The sequence below is a fragment of the Somniosus microcephalus genome, chromosome 19, assembly GCF_052327205.1.
Source record: "Somniosus microcephalus isolate GS21.2 chromosome 19, FLI_Smic_1.0, whole genome shotgun sequence".
Taxonomy (NCBI): Eukaryota; Metazoa; Chordata; class Chondrichthyes; order Squaliformes; family Somniosidae; genus Somniosus; species Somniosus microcephalus.
The window spans coordinates 60,913,349-60,936,382 of NC_141005.1; the positions used below are offsets into that span (position 1 = coordinate 60,913,349).

Below are 23,034 nucleotides of genomic sequence, written 5' to 3' on the forward strand. Positions count from 1 at the left end.
CCAAACAGTCAGGGGGAGATAGAGGAACAGATATGTAGGCAAATCTCAGAGAAATGTGCAAATAATAGGGTAATAATAATGGGGGATTTCAACTTCCCCAATATTAACTGGGATAGCCAGAGTGTGAAAGGCTCAGAGGGTGTAGAATTCTTAAAGTGCATCCAGGAGAGCTTTTTGAGCCAGCATGTAGAAAGTCCTACAAGAGAGGGGGCGGTACTGGACCTAATTCTAGGGAATGTGGCCGGCCAAGTGGAAAAAGTGCTAGTAGGTGAGCACTTTGGTGATAGTGATCAAAATATGGTAAGATTTAAGGTGGCCATGGAAAAGGACAGGGATGGGCCGGAAATAAAGGTTCTAAATTGGGGGAAGGCTGATTTTAATAGGATAAGGCAGGATCTGGCCAAAATGGACTGGGATCAGCTACTTGTAGGAAAATCCGCATCGGAGCAATGGGAGGCTTTCAGAAGGGAGATTGAGATCATACAATGGCAACATGTTCCCGTAAAGGTCAAGGGTGGTTCCAAAAACCACAGGGAACCTTGGATGTCAGGGGATATACGAGAATGGATTAGGAAAAAAAGGAGGGCTTTTGGTAGATACAAAAGGCTAAAGACGGAGGAAGCCCTAGAGGAGTACAAAAAGTGCAGGGGGATACTTAAAAAAGAAATTAGGAGATCAAGGAGGGGCCATGAAATAACACTGGCAAGCAAAATAAAGGAAAATCCGAAGATGTTTTATAAGTATATTAAGGGTAAGAGGATAACTAGGGAAAAAATAGGGCCCATTAGGGACAAAAGTGGCAATCTGTGTGTGGAGCCGGAAGATGTAGGAGGGGTTCTAAATGAATTTTTTGCATCTGTTTTCACTATGGAGAAGGACGATGTAGACATAGAAATAGGGCGGGGGGACTGTGATATGCTCGAACATATTAACATCGAGAGGGAGGAGGTATTGGCGGTTTTAGCTGGCCTAAAAATGGATAAATCCCCAGGCCCGGATGAAATGTATCCCAGGCTGCTGTGTGAGGCAAAGGAGGAGATTGCGGGGGCTCTAACACATATATTCAGGACCTCTCTGGCCACAGGGGATGTGCCAGAGGACTGGAGAACCGCTAATGTAGTACCATTATTCAAGAAGGGTAGTAGGGAAAAACCGGGGAACTACAGGCCAGTGAGCCTAACATCAGTGGTAGGAAAATTATTGGAAAAAATCCTGAGGGACAAAATTTGTCTCCACTTGGAGAGGCAAGGATTAATCAGGGATAGTCAACATGGCTTTGTCAAGGGAAGATCATGTCTGACTAATTTGATTGAATTTTTTGAGGGGGTGACTAGGTGTGTGGATGAGGGTAACGCAGTGGATGTGGTATACATGGATTTCAGTAAGGCCTTCGATAAAGTCCCGCACAGGAGACTGGTCAAGAAGGTAAGAGCCCATGGAATCCAGGGTGCCTTGGCACATTGGATACAAAACTGGCTTAGTGGCAGAAGGCAGAGGGTGATGGTCGAAGGTTGTTTTTGTGACTGGAAGCCTGTGGCCAGTGGGGTACCACAGGGATCGGTGCTGGGTCCCTTGCTGTTTGTGGTCTACATTAATGACTTGGATATGAATGTAAAGGGTATGATCAGTAAGTTCGCGGATGATACAAAAATTGGTAGGGTGGTAAATAGCGAGGAGGGTAGCCTCAGTCTGCAGGACGATATAGATGGGTTGGTCAGATGGGCGGAACAGTGGCAAATGGAATTTAACCCGGAAAAGTGCGAGGTGATGCACTTTGGGGGGACTAACAAGGCAAAGGAATACACAATGAATGGAAAGACCCTAGGCAAGACGGAGGGTCAGAGGGATCTGGGTGTGCAAGTACACAGATCCCTGAAGGCGGCGGAACAGGTGGATAAGGTGGTAAAAAAGGCATATGGGATACTTGCCTTCATTAGCCGAGGCATTGAATATAAGAGCAAGGAGGTTATGATGGAGCTGTATAAAACACTGGTTAGGCCACAGCTGGAATATTGTGTGCAGTTCTGGTCGCCACACTACAGGAAGGATGTGATCGCGTTAGAGAGGGTGCAGAGGAGGTTCACCAGGATGTTACCAGGGCTGGAGCGCTTCAGCTATGAAGAGAGACTGGGCAGGTTGGGTTTGTTTTCCTTGGAGCTGAGGAGGATGAGGAGGGACATGATTGAGGTGTACAAAATTATGAGGGGCATAGATAGGATGGATGCTGAGGAGCTTTTTCCCTTAGTAGAGGGGTCAATAACTAGGGGGCATAGATTCAAGGTAAAGGGCGGGAGGTTTAGAGGGGATTTGAGAAAGAACTTTTTCACCCAGAGGGTGGTTGGAGTCTGGAACTCACTGCCTGAAAGGGTTGTGGAGGCAGAAACCCTCACAACATTTAAGAAGCATTTGGATGTGCACTTGAAATGCCATAGCATACAAGGCTACGGGCCAAATGCTGGAATATGGGATTAGATTAGACAGGGCTTGATGGCCGGCGCGGACACGATGGGCCGAAGGGCCTCTATCCGTGCTGTATTACTCTATGACTCTATTATCTAAATGGTGAGAGATTGCAGAGCTCTGAGATGCAGAGGGATCTGGGTGTCCTAGTGCATGAATCGCAAAAGGTTACTATGCAGGTACAGCAAGTAATTAGGAAAGCTAATAGAATGTTATCGTTTATTGCGAGGGGAATTGAATACAAAAGTAGGGAGGTTATGCTTCAGTTATACAGCGCATTGGTGAGACCCCCTCTGGAGTACTGTGTACAGTATTGGTCTCCTTATTTAAGGAAGGATGTAAATGCATTGGAAGCAGTTCAGAGAAGGTTTACTAGACTAATATCTGGAATGGGCGGGTTGTCTTATGAGGAAAGGTTGGACAGGCTAGGCTTGTATCCGCTGGAGTTTAGAAGAGTAAGAGGTGACTTGATTGAAACATATAAGATCCTGAGGGGTCTGGACAGGGTGGATGTGGAGAGGATGTTTCCTCTTGTGGGAGAATCTAGACCTAGGGGTCACGGTTTAAAAATAAGGGGTCGCCCATTTAAGACAGGGATGAGGAGAAATTTTTTCTCAGAGGGTCGTGAGTCTTTGGAACTCTCTTCCTCAGAGGGTGGTGGAAGCAGAGTCTTTGAATATTTTTTAAGGCAGAGGTAGGTAGATTCTTGGTAAGCAAGGGGCTGAAAAGTTATCAGCGGTAGGCGGGAATGTGGAGTAATCGGACCAGCCATGATCTTATTGAATGATGGAGCAGGCTCGAAGGGCCGAGTGGCCGCCTCCTGCTCCTAGTTCGTATGTTTGTGTGCACAAGGCAATGGCAGAGAAATTAAACAAATACTTTGGTTCTGTCTTCATGGAAGAGGACACAAATAACTTCCCAGACACGTTAGGGAACCAAGGGTCTAGTGAGAAGGAGGAATTAAAGGAAAATAGTATTAGTAAAAAATCGTCCTGGTGAAATTAATGGGACTGAAAGTCGATAAATCCCCAGGGCCTGATAATCTGCATCCCAGAGTACTAAAAGAGGTAGCCATGGAAATAGTGGATGCATTGGTTATCATCTTCCAAAATTCTATAGATTATGGAACAGTTCCTGCAGATTGGAGGGTGGCAAATGTAACCCCACTATTTAAAAAAAGGAGGGAGAGAGAAAACAGGGAACTACAGACCGGTTAGCCTAACATCAGTAGTAGGGAAAATGCTAGAGTATATTTTAAAGGATGTGATAACAGGACACTTAGAAAATATCAACGGGATTAGACAAAGTCAACATGGATTTATGAAAGGGAAATCGTGTTTAACAAATCTACTGGAGTTTTTTGAGGATGTAACTGGTAGAATAGATAAGGGAGAACCAGTGGATGTGGTGTATTTGGATTTTCAGAAGGCCTTTGATAAAGTCCCACATAAGAGGTTAGTGTGCAAAATTAAAGCACCTGGGATTGGGGGTAATATACTGGCATGGATTGAAAATTGGTTAACAGACAGGAAACAGAGAGTAGGAATAAATGGTTCTTTTTCATGGTGGCAGGCGGTGGGTGACTAGTGGGATACTGCAGGGATCAGTGCTTAGGCCCCAGCTATTCACAATATATATATATAGGGTTGCAAAGGGGTGGAAAGTTTCCAGTAAATTTCCGGAAATTTTCCACGGGAAGTTTAGCTTGGGAATTTTGCCCAAAAAAGCACATGCTAGCATAATATTGTTTTTTTTGTATTTCTTTTCTTTTTTTCCCACAGGTCCTCTCTTAAAATTACTAACAGAGATGGAATCTTAATTATTAAGGAATTTCTTAATCAATATATGTTTATCTTCTTACTTGGCTTGTTTTAATAATTACAAGTTTTGTGTGTGACTGTGAACAAATGTGTCCTGATTGGTTGGATGAGTGGATGAGCGATTAGCTCCCTCTATTTGTAATATTTGCATATCGAATTGTGATTGGCCTGCAGGCATCTGTAAGACTGCTATAGTTTTTTTAAGTTCCAGGTTAGGGGTCCTGAGGGAAGTCATTTTGTTTTCTGCTGATGTTGTGATGATGCAGTAAGTAAATCAGACTTTATACCAAATAAACCAGTTACTTGTTGAACTCTTGTCCTTCAATTTAAAATATACAAAATAATACACTATTGGTGATGTAGCGTCGTGTGTGTACAGGTCATGCTTCCATCACATGGAGCATCAGCAAAAATGTACTCGCCCTGTTGCAATCGTGCTGATCGACCACAGTTCGACACAGAGATGAATGCCCTTTATTTCTCTGCATAGAACAATGCCACGTTTACCGTCGGATGTGTGGAAGCATTTTACCCCAGGCATTAAAGATGGAAAGACTGTGTACATGTGCAAACACTGTAGAAAGCCATATGTAAAGAATGCCACAAAGATGCAGCAGCATTTATCCAAATGCAACAACTTCACTCAAAGCTCACAGCAGTCAGCCCAGAGTTCCTCTGCTTCCATTCAAGAAGATGATGGTTCTCATTCAGCATCAGGCTCCTTATCATCAGCAACTCCTGGCCCACTTGGAAGGTTCTTTGATACAATGGATAACCATAGCCAGAAGAATGCAGATGAGTGCCTTGCTCGAGCTGTATATGCAACAGGCTCACCCCTCATGCTCACAGCCAATGTGTACTGGAAGAGATTTTTCAATGTTATTCGCCCTGCATACTGTCCTCCCACCAGACATGCTTTGTCTACTTATTTGCTGGAGGCTGAGTATAACAGAGTCCAAGGAAAGCTCAAAGAAACGATAGCGATGGCAGACTGTGGTGCAGTTATCTCAGATGGGTGGTCAAATGTACGAGGGGAGGGCATCATAAACTACATCGTCTCCACTCCTCTCCCAGTGTTCTTCAAGAGCACAGACACGAAGGACAACAGACACACAGGCACATACATTGCTGATGAGCTGAAAGCGGTCATCAACGATCTTGGATCACAAAAGGTCTTTGCAGTAGTTACTGACAATGCTGCGAATATGAAGGCTGCTTGGGCTCAAGTGGAGGAGGCCTACCCTCATATTACGTCTATTGGGTGCGCAGCTCATGGGCTTAACCTGCTCCTCAAGGACATCATGGGTTTGAGAACCATGGAAGCACTGTACAAGAGAGCCAAGCAAGTTGTTAAGTATGTCAAGGGAAAACAGGTAGTTGCAGCAACCTACAACTCCAAGCAAATGACAAAGAACAAGAACACCACACTGAAGCTGCCCAACAACACTAGATGGGGTGGTGTTGTCATAATGTACAACAGCCTTCTGGAGGGTAAGGAGTCGCTGCAAGAAATGGCAATATCCCAGTCTGGGGATATGGAAACCACCATCAAGAAAATACTGCTGGATGATGTGTTTTGGGAGAGAGTAGTTAGCAGCCTTAAACGACTCTCACCAGTAGCATCTGCAATTGCTCAGATTGAAGGAGATGACGCTGTCTTGTCAGATGTTCTCAGGCTTTTTACTGATTTAAAAGAACAAATCAGCATTGCCCTACCCACATCCCTGCTGCTCAAAGCAGAGGAGAAGGCAATTGTTCAATTCATACAGACGCGTCAAGAATTTTGTGTCAAGCCGATTCATGCTGCAGCATACATGCTGGACCCAAAGCATGTTGGGAGACCAATACTTTCTGGAGAACAGATCAACAGCGCTTAGTGTGATTTCTACCCTCTCACACCATCTCAATCTGGATGTGGGCAAAGTTCTGGGAAGTCTGGCAAAGTTCTCTACCAAGCAAGGTCTTTGGAATGGGGATGGGATATGGGAATCATGCAAGCATATCCGTGCACATACCTGGTGGAAGGGACTTTGTGCATCTGAGGCCCTGTCACCTATTGCATCAGTGATACTCCAAATCCCACCTTCATCAGCGGCCTCTGAACGAAACTGGTCACTTTTTGGGAATACGCATACAAAGGTGCGCAACAGGCTGACTAACGAGAGTGGAGAAACTGGTGGCTATCCGGGCGAACCTACAACTTATTGAGCCAGATACAGAAGTGTCCACCACACAGCTAGACACTGACACAGAGGAGGAAATGGACACGTCAGAGCCAGAGTCAGAGAATCAGGAGGAGCAATGAGGAGTAGAAGACTCAGAAGACTCAAAGGGACAAAATAAGGACAAATTACAGGCTAAATAAGCTGACGCTCTTTTTATTTTATTTTAGATGGGTCTTTTTTGTGGGGGTTCAATAAAGTTCAAAATTATAACCTAAATAATGTTTTGAAAGCCTGTTTTTATTTTGTATGGAACAGTATGTCTATTTTGACGACAAAGATAATATAAGGGTCAGAGACAAAAACCATCAGTGTGCAAAAAAACTCTAAATTCCCGATAGATAGATATATATATATGAATGATTTGGATGAGGGAACCAAGTGTAATATTTCCAAGTTTGCTGACAACACAAAACTAGGTGGGATTGTGAGTTGTGAGGAGGATGCAAAGAGGCTTCAAGGCGATTTAGAGAAGTTGAGTGAGTGGGCAAATACATGGCAGATGCAGTATAACCTGGATAAATGTGAAGTTATCCACTTCAGTAGGAAAAACAGAAAGGCAGAGTATTATTTAAATGGTGATAGATGGGGAAATGTTGATGTACAGAGGGACCTGGGTGTCCTTGTCCACCAGTCACTGAAAGCAAACATGCAGGTGCAGCAAGCAGTTAGGAAGGCAAGTGGTATGTTGGCCTTCATTGCAAGAGGATTTGAGTACATAAGAACATAAGAAGTAGGAGCAGGAGTAGGCCATACAGCCCCTCGGGCCTGCTCCGCCATTCAATAGGATCATGGCTGATCCGAACCTAGACTCACGTCCACTTCCCTGCCCTCTCCCCGTAACCCCTAATTCCCTTATCTGCTAGGAAACTGGCTATCTCCGTTTTAAATCTATTTAATGTTGCAGCTTCCACAGCCCTCTGAGTGAAGAAGTTTCTCCTCATCTCAGTTTTGAAAGGGCAGCCCCTTATTCTAAGATTATGCCCCCTAGTTCTAGTCTCCCCCATCAGTGGAAACATCCTCACCGCATCCACCCGATCAATCCCCCTCACAATCTTATATGTTTCGATAAGATCGCCTCTCATTCTTCTGAACTCCAATGAGTAGAGGCCCAACCTACTCAACCTTTCCTCATATGTCAACCCCCTCATCTCCGGAATCAACCGAGTGAACCTTCTCTGAACCGCCTCGAGAGCAAGTATATCTTTTCTTAAATATTGAAACCAAAACTGCACGCAGTATTCCAGGTGTGGCCTCACCAATACCCTGTATAACTGCAGCAAGACTTCCCTGTTTTTATAGTCCATCCCCCTTGCAATAAAAGCCAAGATTCCATTGGCCTTCCTGATCACCTGCACACTAACTTTTTGTGTTTCATGCACCAGGACCCCCAGATCCCTTTGTACTGTAGCACTTTGCAGTTTCTCTCCATTTAGATAATAACTTGCTCTTGATTTTTTCTGCCAAAGTGCATAACCTCACACTTTCCAATATTATATTCCATTTGCTAAATCTCTGCCCACTCACTTAGCCTGTCGATGTCCTTTTGCAGGTTTTTTATGTCCTCCTCACTCATTGCTTTCCCTCCCATCTTTGTATCGTCAGCAAGCTTGGATATGTTGCACTCGGTCCCTTCCTCCAAATCATTAATATAGATTGTAAAGAGTTGGGCTCCCAGCACTGACCCCTGCGGAACACCACTAGTTACTGATTGCCAGCCCGAGAATGAACCATTTATCCCAACTCTTTGTTTTCTGTTAGATAGCCAATCTTCCACCCATGCCAGTATTTTACCCCCATCCCGTGATTTTTTATCTTGATCAGTAATCTTTTGTGTGGCACCTTGTCAAATGCCTTTTGGAAGCCCAAATACACTACATCCACTGGTTCCCCTTTATCCACCCTGTATGTTACGCCCTCAAAGAATTTGAGCAAATTTGTCAAACATGACTTCCCCTTCATAAAACCATGCTGACTCTGTCCTATTAAATTATGTTTATCCAAATGCTCTGTTACTGTTTCCTTAATAATGGACTCCAACATTTTACCAACCACAGATGTTAGGCTAACTGGTCTATAGTTTCCAGCTTTTTGTCTACTTCCCTTCTTAAATAAGGGTGTTACATTAGCAGTTTTCCAATCTGCTGGGACCTTTCCTGAGTCCAGGGAGTTTTGGAAAATAATCACTAATGCATCCACAATCCCTACCGCTACTTCTCTCAAGACCCTAGGATGTAGGCCATCAGGTCCGGGGGATTTATCCGCCTTAAGTCCCATTATTTTACCGAGTACCACCTCCTTAGTGATTTTAATCGTGTTTAGCTCCTCCCCCCCCCCCCCCCCCCCATTGCCCCCTGTTTGTCCAGTGTTGGGATATTTTTAGTGTCCTCTACTGTAAAGACTGATACAAAATATTTGTTCAGCGTCTTTGCCATCTCCATGTTCCCCACCACTAGTTTCCCGGTCTCATCCTCTAAGGGACCAACGTTCACTTTAGCCACCCTTTTTCTTTTTATATAGCTGTAGAAACTCTTGCTATCTGTTTTTATATTTTTTGCTAGTTTACTTTCATAATCTATCTTCCCTTTCTTAATTAATCTTTTAGTTATTGTTTGCTGGCTTTTAAATGCTTCCCAATCTTCTATCCTCCCACTAGATTTGGCTACTTTATATGCCCTTGTTTCTGTCGGATACTATCCTTTATTACTTTACTAAGCCACGGATGGCTGTCTTTTCTTTTACTCCCCTTTTTCCTCAGTGGAATATATTTTTCTTGAAAGATGTGAAATATCTCCTTGAATGTAGACCACTGCTCTTGTACCGTCTTACACTTTAATCTGTTTTCCCAGTCCACTTTAGTCAATTCTACTCTCATACCTTCATAGTCTCCTTTATTGAAGCTCAGTACTCTGGTTTGAGATCCAACTCTCTCACCCTCAAACTGAATTTGGAATTCAACCATATTATGGTCACTCATTCCAAGGGGATCCTTTACTAGGACATTTTTTATTAATCCTGTCTCATTACACAGGACCAGATAAGATTGCCTGCCCCCTGGTTGGTTCAGTTACATACTGCTCAAGGAACCCGTCCCAAATACACTCTATGAACTCTTCCTCAAGGCCGCCATGCCCAATTTGATTAGTCCAGTCAATATGAAAGTTAAAATCCCCCATGGTTATAGCTGTTCCCTTATTACAAGCCCCAACTATTTCTTGATTTATACTCCGACCAACAGCGTTGCAACTGTTAGGAGGTCTATAGACTACGCCCACTAGTGACTTTTCCCCCCTTATTATTCCTTATCTCCACCCAAACTGTTTCACTAGCCTGATCCTTTGACCCAATATCATTTCTGACTATTGCAGTGACTTCATCCTTGATTAACATAGCAACCCCACCTCCCTTTCCTTCCTGTCTGTCCTTCCTAATTGTCAAATACCCTTGTATGTTTAGTTCCCAGTCATGATCATCTTGCAGCCATGTTTCCGTAATGGCCACCAGATCATAACCATGTGTAGTTATTTGTACCGTCAACTCGTCTATTTTGTTACGAATGTTGCGTGCATTCAGATAAAGAACTTTCAAATATATTTTGTGACAATTTATTCCTGTTTTTACCCCTTTTACTACTTTATCTTTATCATCATACATTCTGTCCCTTCCTGACACGCTCTGGTTTTTAATTCCCCCACTGCTACCTTGCTGTATTGCCTTCTCCGCTGTCATTTTTATTTTTCGCTTTCTTAAAACCTCCCCCCACTAATTAGCTTAAAGCCCTCTCTACAGCCCTAGTTATTTGATTCGCCAGGATTCTAGTCCCAGTACTGGCCAAGTGAAGTCCGTCCCAACGGAACAGCTCTCTCCTGTCCCAGTACTGATGCCAGTGTCCCAGGAAGCAAAACCCATTTCTCCCACACCAGTCTTTGAGCCACGCATTTAACTCTCTAATTTTATTTACCCTAGCCAAATTTGCACGTGGCTCAGGTAGTAATCCAGAGATTATTACCCTTGTGGTTCTGCTTTTTAATTTGGCCCCTAGCTGCTCAAACTCCCTCAGCAGAACCTCTTTCCTTGTCCTATCTATGTCGTTGGTACCAACATGGCCCAGGACAACTGGATCCTCCCCCTCCCACTCCAAGTTTCTCTCCAGCCCAGAGGAGATGTCCTTAACCCTGGCACCGGGCAGGCAACACAGCCTTCGGGACTCTTGCTCTCGGCTGCAAAGTATCCTATCTATCCCCCTATTGATACTATCCCCTACCACTACAACATTTCTTTTAACTCCCCCCACTTGAATGGCCCCCCGCTCCACGGTGCTGTGGCCAGGTTGCTCATCTTCCCCGCAGTCCCTGTTCCCATCCTCACAGGGAGTAAGAGCCTCTAACCTGTTGGAGAAGAGCAAGGGCTGTGGCTCCTCCAACACTACCTCCTGGATCCCCGTACCTGCCTCACTTCTAGTCACACCATCCTGTCCCTGACCACGGACTACATCTGAATTAATTAATCTAATTGGTGTGACTACCTCCTGAAACACAGAGTCCAGGTAACACTCCCCCTCCCTGATGTGTCGCAATGTCTGAAGTTTGGCCTCAAGCTCATCAACACGGAGCCGGAGTTCCTCTAGCAGCAAACACTTATCGCAAATGTAATCACCGTGAGCATCAGTGGTGTCCACCAGCTCCCACATTTCGCAGTAGTAACACATCACCTGTTCTCTCATTCTATGTAATTAATTAAATTTATTAATATTATTTAAGAAGACCCTCTGCCCCTATTTTAGGTGAAGATCACACCTTTATTTAAAAGAACTTACCAACTTATAAAGGTTTTAAAAAGAAAAACAAAAACAGCCCCTCACTCCCCACTTGCCCGAACTCTCTCACTTACCAAACTCTAGATAAGCACTCTTTCGCTGCCCGCGCTCGCACTGGCCTTTTAAACTTTCAGCAGCCAATCAGTGTCCCCTATTCAATTAATTACACTTCAGGTTTTTTATGGTTTTTTTTTTTTTTTTTTTTTTAACGGTTTTTCTTCCTGCTCAATTAACCCCTGCTGTTTGACTTTTTAAACAATAAATTTTCCCTTAACTTAAATTATCTTAAATTGCTTAACTTATCTTAATAATAACCTAATTAATTAATCTTATGCCACAACTCTAAAACTCACACTTACCAAACTAGATAAGCACTCTTTCGCAGCCCGCACTCCGTACAGGAGCAAGGATGTCTTACTACAGTTATACAGGGTCTTGGTGAGACCACACCTGGAGTAGTGTGTGCAGTTTTGGTCTCCTTACCTAAGAAAGGATATACTTGCCATAGAGGGAGTGCAGCGAAGGTTCACCAGACTGATTCCTGGGATGGCAAGACTGTCGTATGAGGAGAGATTGGGTCGACTAGGCCTGTATTCACTAGAGTTTAGAAGAATGAGAGGGGATCTTATTGAAACGTATAAAATTCTGACAGGGCTAGACAGACTGGATGCAGGGAGGTTGTTTCCCCTGGCTGGAGGATCTAGAACGAGGGGTCACAGTCTCAGGATATGTGACAGGACATTTAGGACTGAGATGAGGAGAAATTTCTTCACTCAGAGGGCGGTGAACCTGTGGCATTCTCTACCACAGGAGGCTGTAGAGGCCAAGTCACTGAATATATTTAAGAAGGAGATAGATAGATTTCTAGACACCAAAAGGCATCAAGGGGTATGGGGAGAGAGCAGAAATATGGTATTGAGATAGAGGATCAGGCATGATCATATTGAATGGCGGAGCAGGCTCAAAGGGCCGAATGGCCGACTCCTGCTATTTTTCTATGTTTCTAATACTGTAATAGTGAACCGTTGTTTTTCAGACCGGAGGGATGTATATGGTGGTGTTCCCCAGGGTTGGTATGAGGACTTTATTTGTTATATATTCAAGACCTGGATTTAGGGCATAATTTTAAACTTTACAGATGACATGAAACTCAGACATGTAGTAAATAGTGAGGAAGATAGTAACAGACTTCAGGAGAACAAAGACAGACTGGTGAAATAAGCAGACACATACATGGCAGATACAATTTAATGCAGAGAAGTGTGAAGTGATGCATTTTGGTAGGAAGAATGAGGAGAGACAACATACACTAAATGGTACAATTTTAAAGAGGGTGTAGGAACAGAGACCCGAGGGTATATGTGCACAAATCATTGAAGGTGGCAGGACAAATTGAGAAGGCTGTTAAAAAAAGCATCTGGGATCCTTGGCTTTATAAACAGATGCATGGAGTATGAAAGCAAGGAATTTCTGCTGAACCTTTATAAATCACTGGTTAGGCCCCAGTTGGCGCATTGTGTCAAATTCTGGGTACCACACTTTAGGAAGGATGTCAAGGCCTTAGAGAGGGTGCAAAACAGAATAGTACCAGGGATGTGAGGCTTCAGTTACGTGGCGAGACGAGAGAAGCTGGGGTTGATTTCCTTGGAGCACAGAAGGTTAAGGGGTGATTTAATAGAGGTATTCAAAATCATGAAGGGTTTTGATGGAGTAAATAAGGTGAAAGTGTTTCAGTGGCAGAAGGGTTGGTTTCCAGAGGATACAGATTTAAGGTGATTGGCAAAAGAGCCAGAGGTGAGATGAGGAGAACTTGTTTACCCAATGAGTTGTTGTGCTCGGGAATGCACTGCCTGAAACGATGGTGGAAGCAGATTCAAAAGGGAATTGGGTAAATACTTTAAGGGGGGAAAAAATGCAGGGCTATGAGGAAAAGGCAGGGAAATGGGACTAATTGGATAGCTCTTTCAAAGAGGCATGATGGGCCGAATGGCCTCCTTTTGTGCTCTATCATTCTATTACTCTATAAATAGTTTTTTTTTTTTTACTAAAGACATGTTCTGAGCACTACTGTAGTGAAGATTAGTGTTTGTAATCGGGTATGGTAGCCTAGTGGTTATGGTACTGGACCAGCAATCCAGATGTTGTAAGTTCAAATCACAGTAAATTGTGTAGAGGTAGCCAGTTCAATAAATCTGGACTAGCACCAGAACAGGACTGTGAAAGTTGCCTGATTTGTTTTAAAAACCCAACCGCTCACTAATGCCCTTCAGGTTAGAAAATGTGGCACCCCTACTCCTTGGTGTCTTGGGTCTGAGTCAGAAGGTGGTGGGTTCAAGTTCCACTCCAGGCTGACACTTCATTGTAGTACTGAGGGAGTGCTGCACTGTCAGAGGTGTTATCTTTTGGGTGAGATGTTAATTAGTGTTCCTATCTGCCACCTCAGATGGGCGCAAAAGATGCCATGACACTATTCAAAGTTTGTGAAAGGCGCTATATAAATGCGAATTCTTTCTGTATCCCATCTGGCCTATATCCCACTCTACTTAGTTGACTTTTAATGTTCTCAGGGCATCTAGGGATGGCCTTTCCAGTGTTCCTCATGTAAGGATTTCGGGGGCTTCGTTTAAACTGGTTTAAGGTAATCTACCTGGCCAGCAGTCTTTTTGCTGCTGCACTCTAAACCAATTTACAAACAGCGGTTTCGAATCCCTACCCCTCCTTTAGTTCTGAGTGGAGGAACTTATAATTAATGATATTAAAACGGAACACGTGGTTTGGATGAGAGAAAATTATCAAGCTTTATTAACTAAAAGAAACTACAATCACAATATCAAACTATCCCACACGAACACAGTAAAATTGTAAAACTATATATCAAGGGGGTAGACACGGCAAAAACGAGGGGTACAATGGCTACAATGTTATTTAAACAATCTTAGCAATTCCCTTAAATCACCATCCCCCCCTTAACTCCTGCTAGGTTGCCTTGTTGAGAGTCAGAAAATCTCTGCTCACATGGTCCAGCGAAGAGAGAGAGAGCTCACCTTATCGTCCCAGGAAGTCAAGAGAAAGAGCTGGCTTCAGCATCTATCTTTATACCTGGTGAGCCCCCCTGCCGTTCTGCCTTGCAAGGGCTGTGTGCAAAATTAACCCCAAAGCTGTGATAGGCTAACTCAAAGTGGTTAGATTGAGTTAATGTGATTTTCAGAGCTCCCTTTGCTGAAACAAAAGGGAGATATATCTGCTCTATTGTCCAGTACTGGGTGATTAGAAACCCATTTCAAATCTTGAACGATTCCCATTCAAGGTGCAAAAGTCTCTTCTGCAGTTTCAGGTGTATCTAAACAAATGCTAATAGCATTCAGTTGCTTTGTAAACAAAGCAATGTCCTTTGTCTTCATTGAACCTTACTTCCAGACACAGAAAGCTGCATTCCAAACCTCTTTTGTCATTCGGCCATGTGGTGTGACAGCCATTTTATCCCTGGAAATTTAAAAAGCACATTGCCCAGGGATACTTTAATCAAAAAAAACATGAATCTTCAGAACTGTAAATTATTGCGAATTCTTACAGTCCGCCCTTGGATACTTCCAGCTTGCTTGTAGTATCCTCTTGAAGAAATGAGCAATAATTTCTGACCCCCCACAAAAAACCATCCCCTGTATTTACCTAATAGCTATCTGCCACTGATCCCCGTCCCGTCTATTCCCCTTAAATTCAAGAAAAAAACCATGGTACGGTAGGCATCTTACAGATACTTCAGTTTTCACTAAGGGGTCTCATACCCCTACACGTTTGTAAAATTATACAGTGTAAACCAAATTTACAATCACCTTTTTTTTACATCATAAGTTATTACAAAATGTTGCAATCTTAGTTACACAATGTACTCAAAAATTATCGCAAGCACGGAGAGGGTCCTACGCCTCTGCTCAACTTGGAGTTGTCACAAACTGGTCCCAAGCACGGAGAGGACCTCACGTCTCTGCTCAACTTGGGGCTGCAACACAAAATACAAAAAATCATTAAACAACATGCTTAAATGAACCCCGATCATCACGTGCCGATGATGGGTCGCGAAATTCGAGTGGGCATTGCTCCTCCCACTCGGGCAGTAAAAGTACCTTCCACCCCCCTATGATCAGCTTAAACTTTAAAACAGGCAGAATGGATTTACCAACCAGCCTGTTCCGCCAGCCCCGAACCGTTCCCTTGTCCTTTTGTGGAGGCGGGGTACCCCTCACGTTTAAAATTACCTTCCACAGACCGAGACCGGGGAGTATGGGATCTCATGACTCCCAGTCCCTCCCCCTCCCGTCTTCCCTCGACTGGCTGCAGAAAATGATGGGTGCCTGTGTGGCGGCACTCCCTGGCCCCACACTGATCCAGCCACCCACTCATCCTTCCCAGCCACAACTTATCTTCTTTGCCCGTGGGCCCCCGGGTGAGTTCCTCCCTCCCCCGACCGCACCCACGCGACTCTTGGGTCTCCCCCTCCTCTATACAATCATTCCCGGGCCATCACCACCCACCCCCGGGGAACGCGTCCCTATCACAAGGCGCCCGCGCTTCCCCATCGTGACTCCTCGATAGCGAGGTCTCCCGCACGTGAACTTCGGTCAGGATAGTGCTGGGTTGGGGGCCGTGCCCCACCCAGCTGGGGCCATCTCCTCCCCGTAGGAGGAGTAGGCAAGTTCCTCCGGACTCTGTCCGGTTTTTCCCGAAGATCGCTGCGGGGTCTCCTGGATTCGTCCAGTGGCGAGGTGATCCCCAACATTCCGTATCTTCATTCGATGTCCAGCTCGGGCTGGGCGAACATGGCTGCTTCATTTTCCCATCTCCTGCAAAACTTAAAAGGGGCATGCAGCCAGGTCTCACTGACCTGCTGCCTTAGGTGGAGACATGGTCGGGTCCCTCGACCTCGGACCAAAATACAAACATTCGGCACACATGTAAACTTAAACTCTTTGCTTAAACTTAAAACTAGTTAAATCAACAAAACTTAAAATACCTTAAAGCAAGCTATATACACACACATAGCTATAATACAAATGCCGCCCGTCTCCGGACGGCCAGTCTAATCTCTGGCACTGTCGCAGATTGCTGCTGGCTGCAGCGAAGCTGGACTGCCTCCTGTCTCTGGTCCCCTGCAGCTTATGGCTGTTGAGTAGGGGCCTCTGTTCTCTGGCTTCTCCCTGGCTCGGGAAACCGCCCTACTCCACTGTAAAGTGGGTGACCATGCTTTCTTAGGCTGGGGCACCCGCTGAGACCTTCTGAGGGGTGTCTCTATGGGGGAAACTTTGGCTGGCGGACCCTGAGCTTGGGTCACAGCCCCAGCTGGCTGGGAACCTTCTCCCCCATGTCCAACTAGCCCGCACTGTATAATGTATCTGGAAGCCTGCTGGTACAAATCTCTCTCTCCTGATCCAAAACCTGGTGTCAGCTTACTCTGAATATGAATGGCTCCTCCCCCCACACAAGCCACAGTGCTTACCTGTGAACTCAAACATGCTGTGGGCTGAGGATTCCTATTCTCTGGCAGCTGACCTGCCTTCGGGCTGATCACACAAATCGTCCCCTTTGCTGCTTTTAAAGCCATGTTAAGGCTTTCTATCTTTGCCCTACAGGGGCCATGATCTGCTTCACTAAAACTTTGGGCGCAGGCCAGCTTATAAGCTGTCCTTACTTCCCTAAACCTTTCCTCCTGCTCTCTCTTCTCTCCCTTCCTGGCCCAGCCACCTATACCCCGATAGGTCAGCCTACACACTGCCACTACCTTCCGCAGGGCTACCCACATACTGAAAACAACGAGAGAAACAAGAGCTGATGCTTTCTCCAGATCCAGACCACTTATTAAATCAAAAACTGCCTCCACTCCTACCTGGCTCGCCATTGTAAGGATTTCGGGGGCTTCGTTTAAACTGGTTTAAGGTAATCTACCTGGCCAGCAGTCTTTTTGCTGCTGCACTCTAAACCAATTTACAAACAGCGGTTTCGAATCGCTACCCCTCCTTCAGTTCTGAGTGGAGGAACTTATAATTAATGATATTAAAACGGAACACGTGGTTTGGATGAGAGAAAATTATCAAGCTTTATTAACTAAAAGAAACTACAATCACAATATCAAACTATCCCACACGAACACAGTAAAATTGTAAAACTATATATCAAGGGGGTACACACGGCAAAAACGAGGGGTACAATGGCTACAATGTTATTTAAACAATCTTAGCAATTCCCTTAAATCACCATCCCCCCCTTAACTCCTGCTAGGTTGCCTTGTTGAGAGTCAGAAAATCTCTGCTCACATGGTCCAGCGAAGAGAGAGAGAGGGAGAGAGAGAGAGCTCACCTTATCGTCCCAGGAAGTCAAGAGAAAGAGCTGGCTTCAGCATCTATCTTTATACCTGGTGAGCCCCCCTGCCGTTCTGCCGTGCAAGGGCTGTGTGCAAAATTAACCCCAAAGCTGTGATAGGCTCACTCAAAGTGGTTAGATTGAGTTAATGTGATTTTCAGAGCTCCCTTTGCTGAAACAAAAGGGAGATATATCTGTTCTATTGTCCAGTACTGGGTGATTAGAAACCCATTTCAAATCTTGAACGATTCCCATTCAAGGTGCAAAAGTCTCTTCTGCAGTTTCAGGTGTATCTAAACAAATGCTAATAGCATTCAGTTGCTTTGTAAACAAAGCAATGTCCTTTGTCTTCATTGAACCTTACTTCCAGACACAGAAAGCTGCATTCCAAACCTCTTTTGTCATTCGGCCATGTGGTGTGACAGCCATTTTATCCCTGGAAATTTAAAAAGCACATTGCCCAGGGATACTTTAATCAAAAAAAACATGAATCTTCAGAACTGTAAATTATTGCGAATTCTTGCACTCACACCCCAAGAACAAATGTATAAAAAATATACATTGGAAGACAAACTGGGTTAGCCCACTGCTCTTTTGTCTCGAGGACTTGGGTTTGAAGCTAGACTGATGGGATGAAAGACTTGTCTCTGTCAGGTGTATGAGTCCTGAGTTTCTGATGGGTTCAGAACAATTACGGTCCTGGTTCTAAATAGAGCCATATTCTCCAGCACAAGACGGCTCTTTAAGTTGATACTCCCGCTCAGATAGCTGGTGTGGGAAACCAGAGATGGGGGGCTTGCTTTTCTTCAGTTAGCTGTTTAAGTATATCAAAGGGGCAGAGTTGAGTCTTTAATCTGTATCTAGCCCATAATATGCCTGACCTGGGAGTTCTTAGTGGGGCAGGGTGGAGGTAGTTTTACTCCGTCTTTAACCCATGGTAAATCTGACTTGGAAGTGCTTGATTTTGACATTATCAAGTGGAAAAATGTTCCATTCCTCCGTATTGTCACGTTGATAAGCACTGAAGAAAAAGTATAACGAAAAGCAATATTTGTAACTGCCATTTCAGTTCTTGGAAATAATCTTCCTTTTTCTTTTTCTTTAGCGCAACCTAAAGCGATGTTGAAGTTTAAATATGGTGGCCGTGCCCTTGGGGACATTGGAGCAGGCGAACCGATCACCAATCGTTGTTCCAGACTGAACTTATTTTTCCAGGTTAGTGAGTCAGTGGTTTGATGCTTGAGAAGTGGGTGCTGGCAAGACCGATTTGAGATGAGTAAATGCACTAGAACCAGATGTAAGAGACAGGGAGATTGGTGTAGCAGTATTAGTGTTTGTGGGAAAGAGATTGACATTGGTAAGAGTACTGACCTGGTTGAATGATGTGTTGAGTCAGGTAATTCAGCTTCTGGTGGTCATGGTAACTGTATCCTCTCAGACATAAAGTGAGCATTTTTTGAATAAGTACTAATAGCTCCAGCTGTACCACGCTGAATTTATGGATGATCTGTAAGGTTTTTTCCCCAGAAGTTGAGGCTGTCAGAGTTTTGCACAAGCTGTGGCATCAGGTCAGAACACTAGTGGGAGTCGGGATTGCCAGAATGTATTAAGCTCCCTTCAATGTTAGACAGAACACTGGCATTTTAAAATGTACATGAAAATTAATGTCAGTGGGGAGAAAATAACTGGGCAAATTGCGATATCAGGTGAAAGTCATGAGGTATTGATTACTTGCTAAGGAATAAGTTCTCGGTGTTCCAGCGAGGTAACTTATGAAAAATGCAGGCATTTCTAAAGGTGCTGTAAGATTTGTTCTCAATCTATCTGATCTGCAGGAGAGGTGCTCGGATATTGGAGAGACCCTTTCTTATTTTGTCCCCCACCCCTACAGTATGACAACTTTGGGAGAGGTAAATTGAGTTTATAGAGTCATAGAAGTTTACGACACAGAAGGAGGCCATTCGGCCCATCGTGTCTGTGCCGGCCGAAACAGCTATCCACCCTAATCCCACTTTCCAGCTCTTGGTCCATAGTCCTGTAGGTTACGGTACTTCAAGTGCAGATCCAAATACTTTTCAAATGTGATGAGGGTTTCTGCCTCTACCATTCTTTCAGGCAGTGAATTCCAGACCCCCACCACCCTCCTGGGTGAAAAAAGTTCTCCTCAACTCCCCTCTAATTCTTCTACCAATTACTTTAAATCTTTGTCCCCTGGTTATTGACCTTTCTGCTAAGGGAAATAGGTCCTTCCTATCCACTCTATCTAGACCCCTCATAATTTTATACAACTTAATTAAATCTCCCCTGAGCCTCCTCTGTTTCAAAGAAAACAACTCCAGCCTAATCAATCTTTCCTCATAGCTAAAATTCTCCAGTTCTGGCAACATCCTCGTAAATCTCCTCTATCGTCTCTAGTGCAATCACATCTTTCCTGTAATGTGGTGACCAGAACTGTACGCAGTACTCTAGCTGTGGCCTGACTAGTGCACTGCAGCAATTCGCCATGGCTTCTTTGGCAGCACCTCCCAAACCCGCGACCTCTTCCACCTAGAAGAACAAGAGCAGCAGGCGCATGGGAACACCACCACCTCCAAGTTCCCCGCCAAGTCACACACCGTCCTGACTTAGAAGTATATCGCCGATCCTTCATCGTCGCTGGATCAAAATCCTGGAACTCCCTCCCTAACAGCACTGTGGGGATACTTTCACCACACGCACTGCAGCAGTTCAAGAAGGCGGCTCACCACCACCTTCTCGAGGCAATTAGGGATGGGCAATAATGCTGGCCTTGCCAGCGACGCCCACATCCTATAAAACAAATTAAAAATAAAACTAGTATTTTATACAGTTCAAGCATAACCTCCCTGCTCTTGTATTCTATGCCTCGACTAATAAAGGAAAGTATCCCATATGCCTTCTTAACCACCTTGTCTACCTGTCCCGCGACCTTCAAGGATCTGTGGACATGCACTCCAAGATCCCTCTGTTCCTCTACACTTCTTAGTGTCCCACCATTTAATGTGTATTCCCTTGCCTTGTTAGCTCTCCCCAAATGCATTACCTCACACTTCTCTGGATTGAATTCCATTTGCCACTTTTCTGCCCACCTGACCAGCCCATTGATATCTTCCTGCAGTCTACAGCTTTCTTTCTCACTACCAACCACATGGCCAATTTTTGTATTGTCTGCAAATTCTTAATCATGCCCCCTACATTGAAGTCTAAATCATTGATGTACCTGTATACCACAAAAAGCAAGGGACCGAGTACTGAACCCTGCGGAACCCCACTGGAAACAGCCTTCCAGTCACAGAAACATCCATCGACACCTGTTGAGATGTTTTTGCAGGCAATGGAACACTTTCCATTTTTTGTTACCTCGTGTCAACATTGGTGTTCAATGTCCAGTGTACAGGGCAAATCTGATCTATCCTACCACATTCCTAGGTCATGGGGCCTACATGCTTCGTGGCTTAAATGAAGGATAAGCCTCCATCTGCACAGTCCAATGTATTGAACTCCAATGTCAGAAGAGTGCCCCTACAGTAGTGTGATGTTTCTAGCAGTGATGTATAGTGTTTGTCTACTGATACAGCTGGAAATACCTCATTGATTTTATACAGAGTATAAAATGGGAATCACTTTCTTGCCTGTGTTCCGTTGGCGGGGGGGGGGGGGGGGTTACTTAATTGAAATTATTTATTGGCTTGGCTTTGGCAGGATGGTGTTGGGATGTGGTTGGCACCGTTGCCAGATATTTGGGGATTGCATAGTGCTGGAGAAGTTTTGGGGCGAAATCCACGATTGCCTCTAGGTTTCCTTAAAGATTACATTTTCACAACTCTTGGGGGGGAAAAATTCGGTTGCTTTGCGCCTCCCGTTAGTGCCCTAAGAGGGCGCTAATGTGGCGCAAAGCAACTAGCGCCTGGGCGTGGCGATGTTTGCGCCGCTTGCGAATTTGACCAGACATTTTGCGGTGGCGCTAAACACTACCGCCACGATCTCCTGTGCCCACAGATCGTGACGTCAGTCGAGTGTGCAACGCCCCGGACCAGATATTGAGCAGCGCCCCCTGCCTTACCGCCTGCCGCTAGCAACGACAGGTTGAGGGGAGCGTTTTGCAGTCAAAGGCGACCGCTGCCTGCCTTTTTTTGTCGGTGACATTTTTGCACCACGCATTGTGAGAGAGAGATCGAGATCAAGATCTCTTTCCCTGGGCCTCTCCATTGTTCTTTCCAGCAGATTCGATGTACAGGTCTCTCCAGGCCAAGATTCAAGGCTGCAATGAGCAGGGTGTGGATGGAGAGCAAGATCGACCCTCCCCTTTAAGAACTGGCCGGCGCCAGTGTGCCTGTGTTCCATTGCTGACTGACATCACATGAGCTTCGCCAGCGTTCTGAGGTAGCGCCTCGCTCCTCGGTGTTAGCGCCTTAAGAGAGGCGTGTAGCACCTGATTTGGCGCTCCAATCATCTCCAGGGGCGATAGAAGCCAAGTTTACAGTCGGAGGCGATAATTAGCGACAGGTGCTAAACTTTGCGCCCGGCCGATAATTGCGCCCCAAATGGGGCGATACAAAAGTTCTCTCCCTTATAGTTCAGTGAGTATTTGCCATATTTGACAGAGCCAGACCATTGATCCAGATTGGAGTTCCTGAAGCTCTTGGCAGCCAGGGCGTACTTGCTCTGTGTCTGGAATGATGTGGTTAGTATTCAGTTGTGTTTGTAGGTGAAATATTAATGATTGAGTCAACTGCGCTTACTTAAAGCAAAGGGCTATTAATAAAACATGGCAAATCAATGGGATGACACTATTGTATTCCATGGCATTTGTTTCTGTGTACCATGCAAGGCACAGGTTGGCGTAGCTTTTTAATATCCTTGTAATTTAAACAATTCTCTGGAGACTACATATAAGCATTGATATTACATAATAATTTTTTTTTTACTATTTGTCTTTGAACATGCTGTCTCCTCCCAAATCCGTGCCCATCTTTCCCAGAACTCCATGTTTGAATCTTCCAATCAGGTTTCCGCCCCTGCCACAGTACTGAAATGGCTCTTATCAAAGTCACAAATGACATCCTATGTGACTGACCGTGGTAAACTATCCCTCCTTGTCCTTCTCAACCTGTCTGCAACCTTTGACACGGTTGACCACACTCTCCTCCTCCAACGCCTCTCCTCTGTCATCCAGCTGGGTGGGACTGCACTCGCCAGGTTCCACTTTTATCTATCCAGTTGTAGCCAGGTAATCATCTGCAATGGCTTCTCTTTCCCCCTCCTGCACTGCTACCTCTGGAATCCCCCAGGGATCTATCCTTGGCCCTCTCCTGTTTCTCATCTACATGCTGCCCCTCGGCGA

At 44.9% G+C, this 23,034-nt stretch overlaps 1 protein-coding gene across 4 annotated transcripts in view; it reads left to right on the plus strand.

Moving 5' to 3' along the window:
- cita (citron rho-interacting serine/threonine kinase a) overlaps positions 1-23,034 on the plus strand; it is a 311,435-nt gene that overhangs the window by 7,611 nt on the left and 280,790 nt on the right. For all 4 annotated transcript variants that reach the window (XM_085961882.1, XM_085961879.1, XM_085961880.1 and 1 more), the window contains exon 2: positions 18,778-18,887. In XM_085961882.1, the coding sequence (XP_085818008.1) occupies positions 18,792-18,887 (96 nt within the window). In that variant the 5' untranslated portion in view covers positions 18,778-18,791. The remainder of the gene's footprint in view (positions 1-18,777; positions 18,888-23,034) is intronic.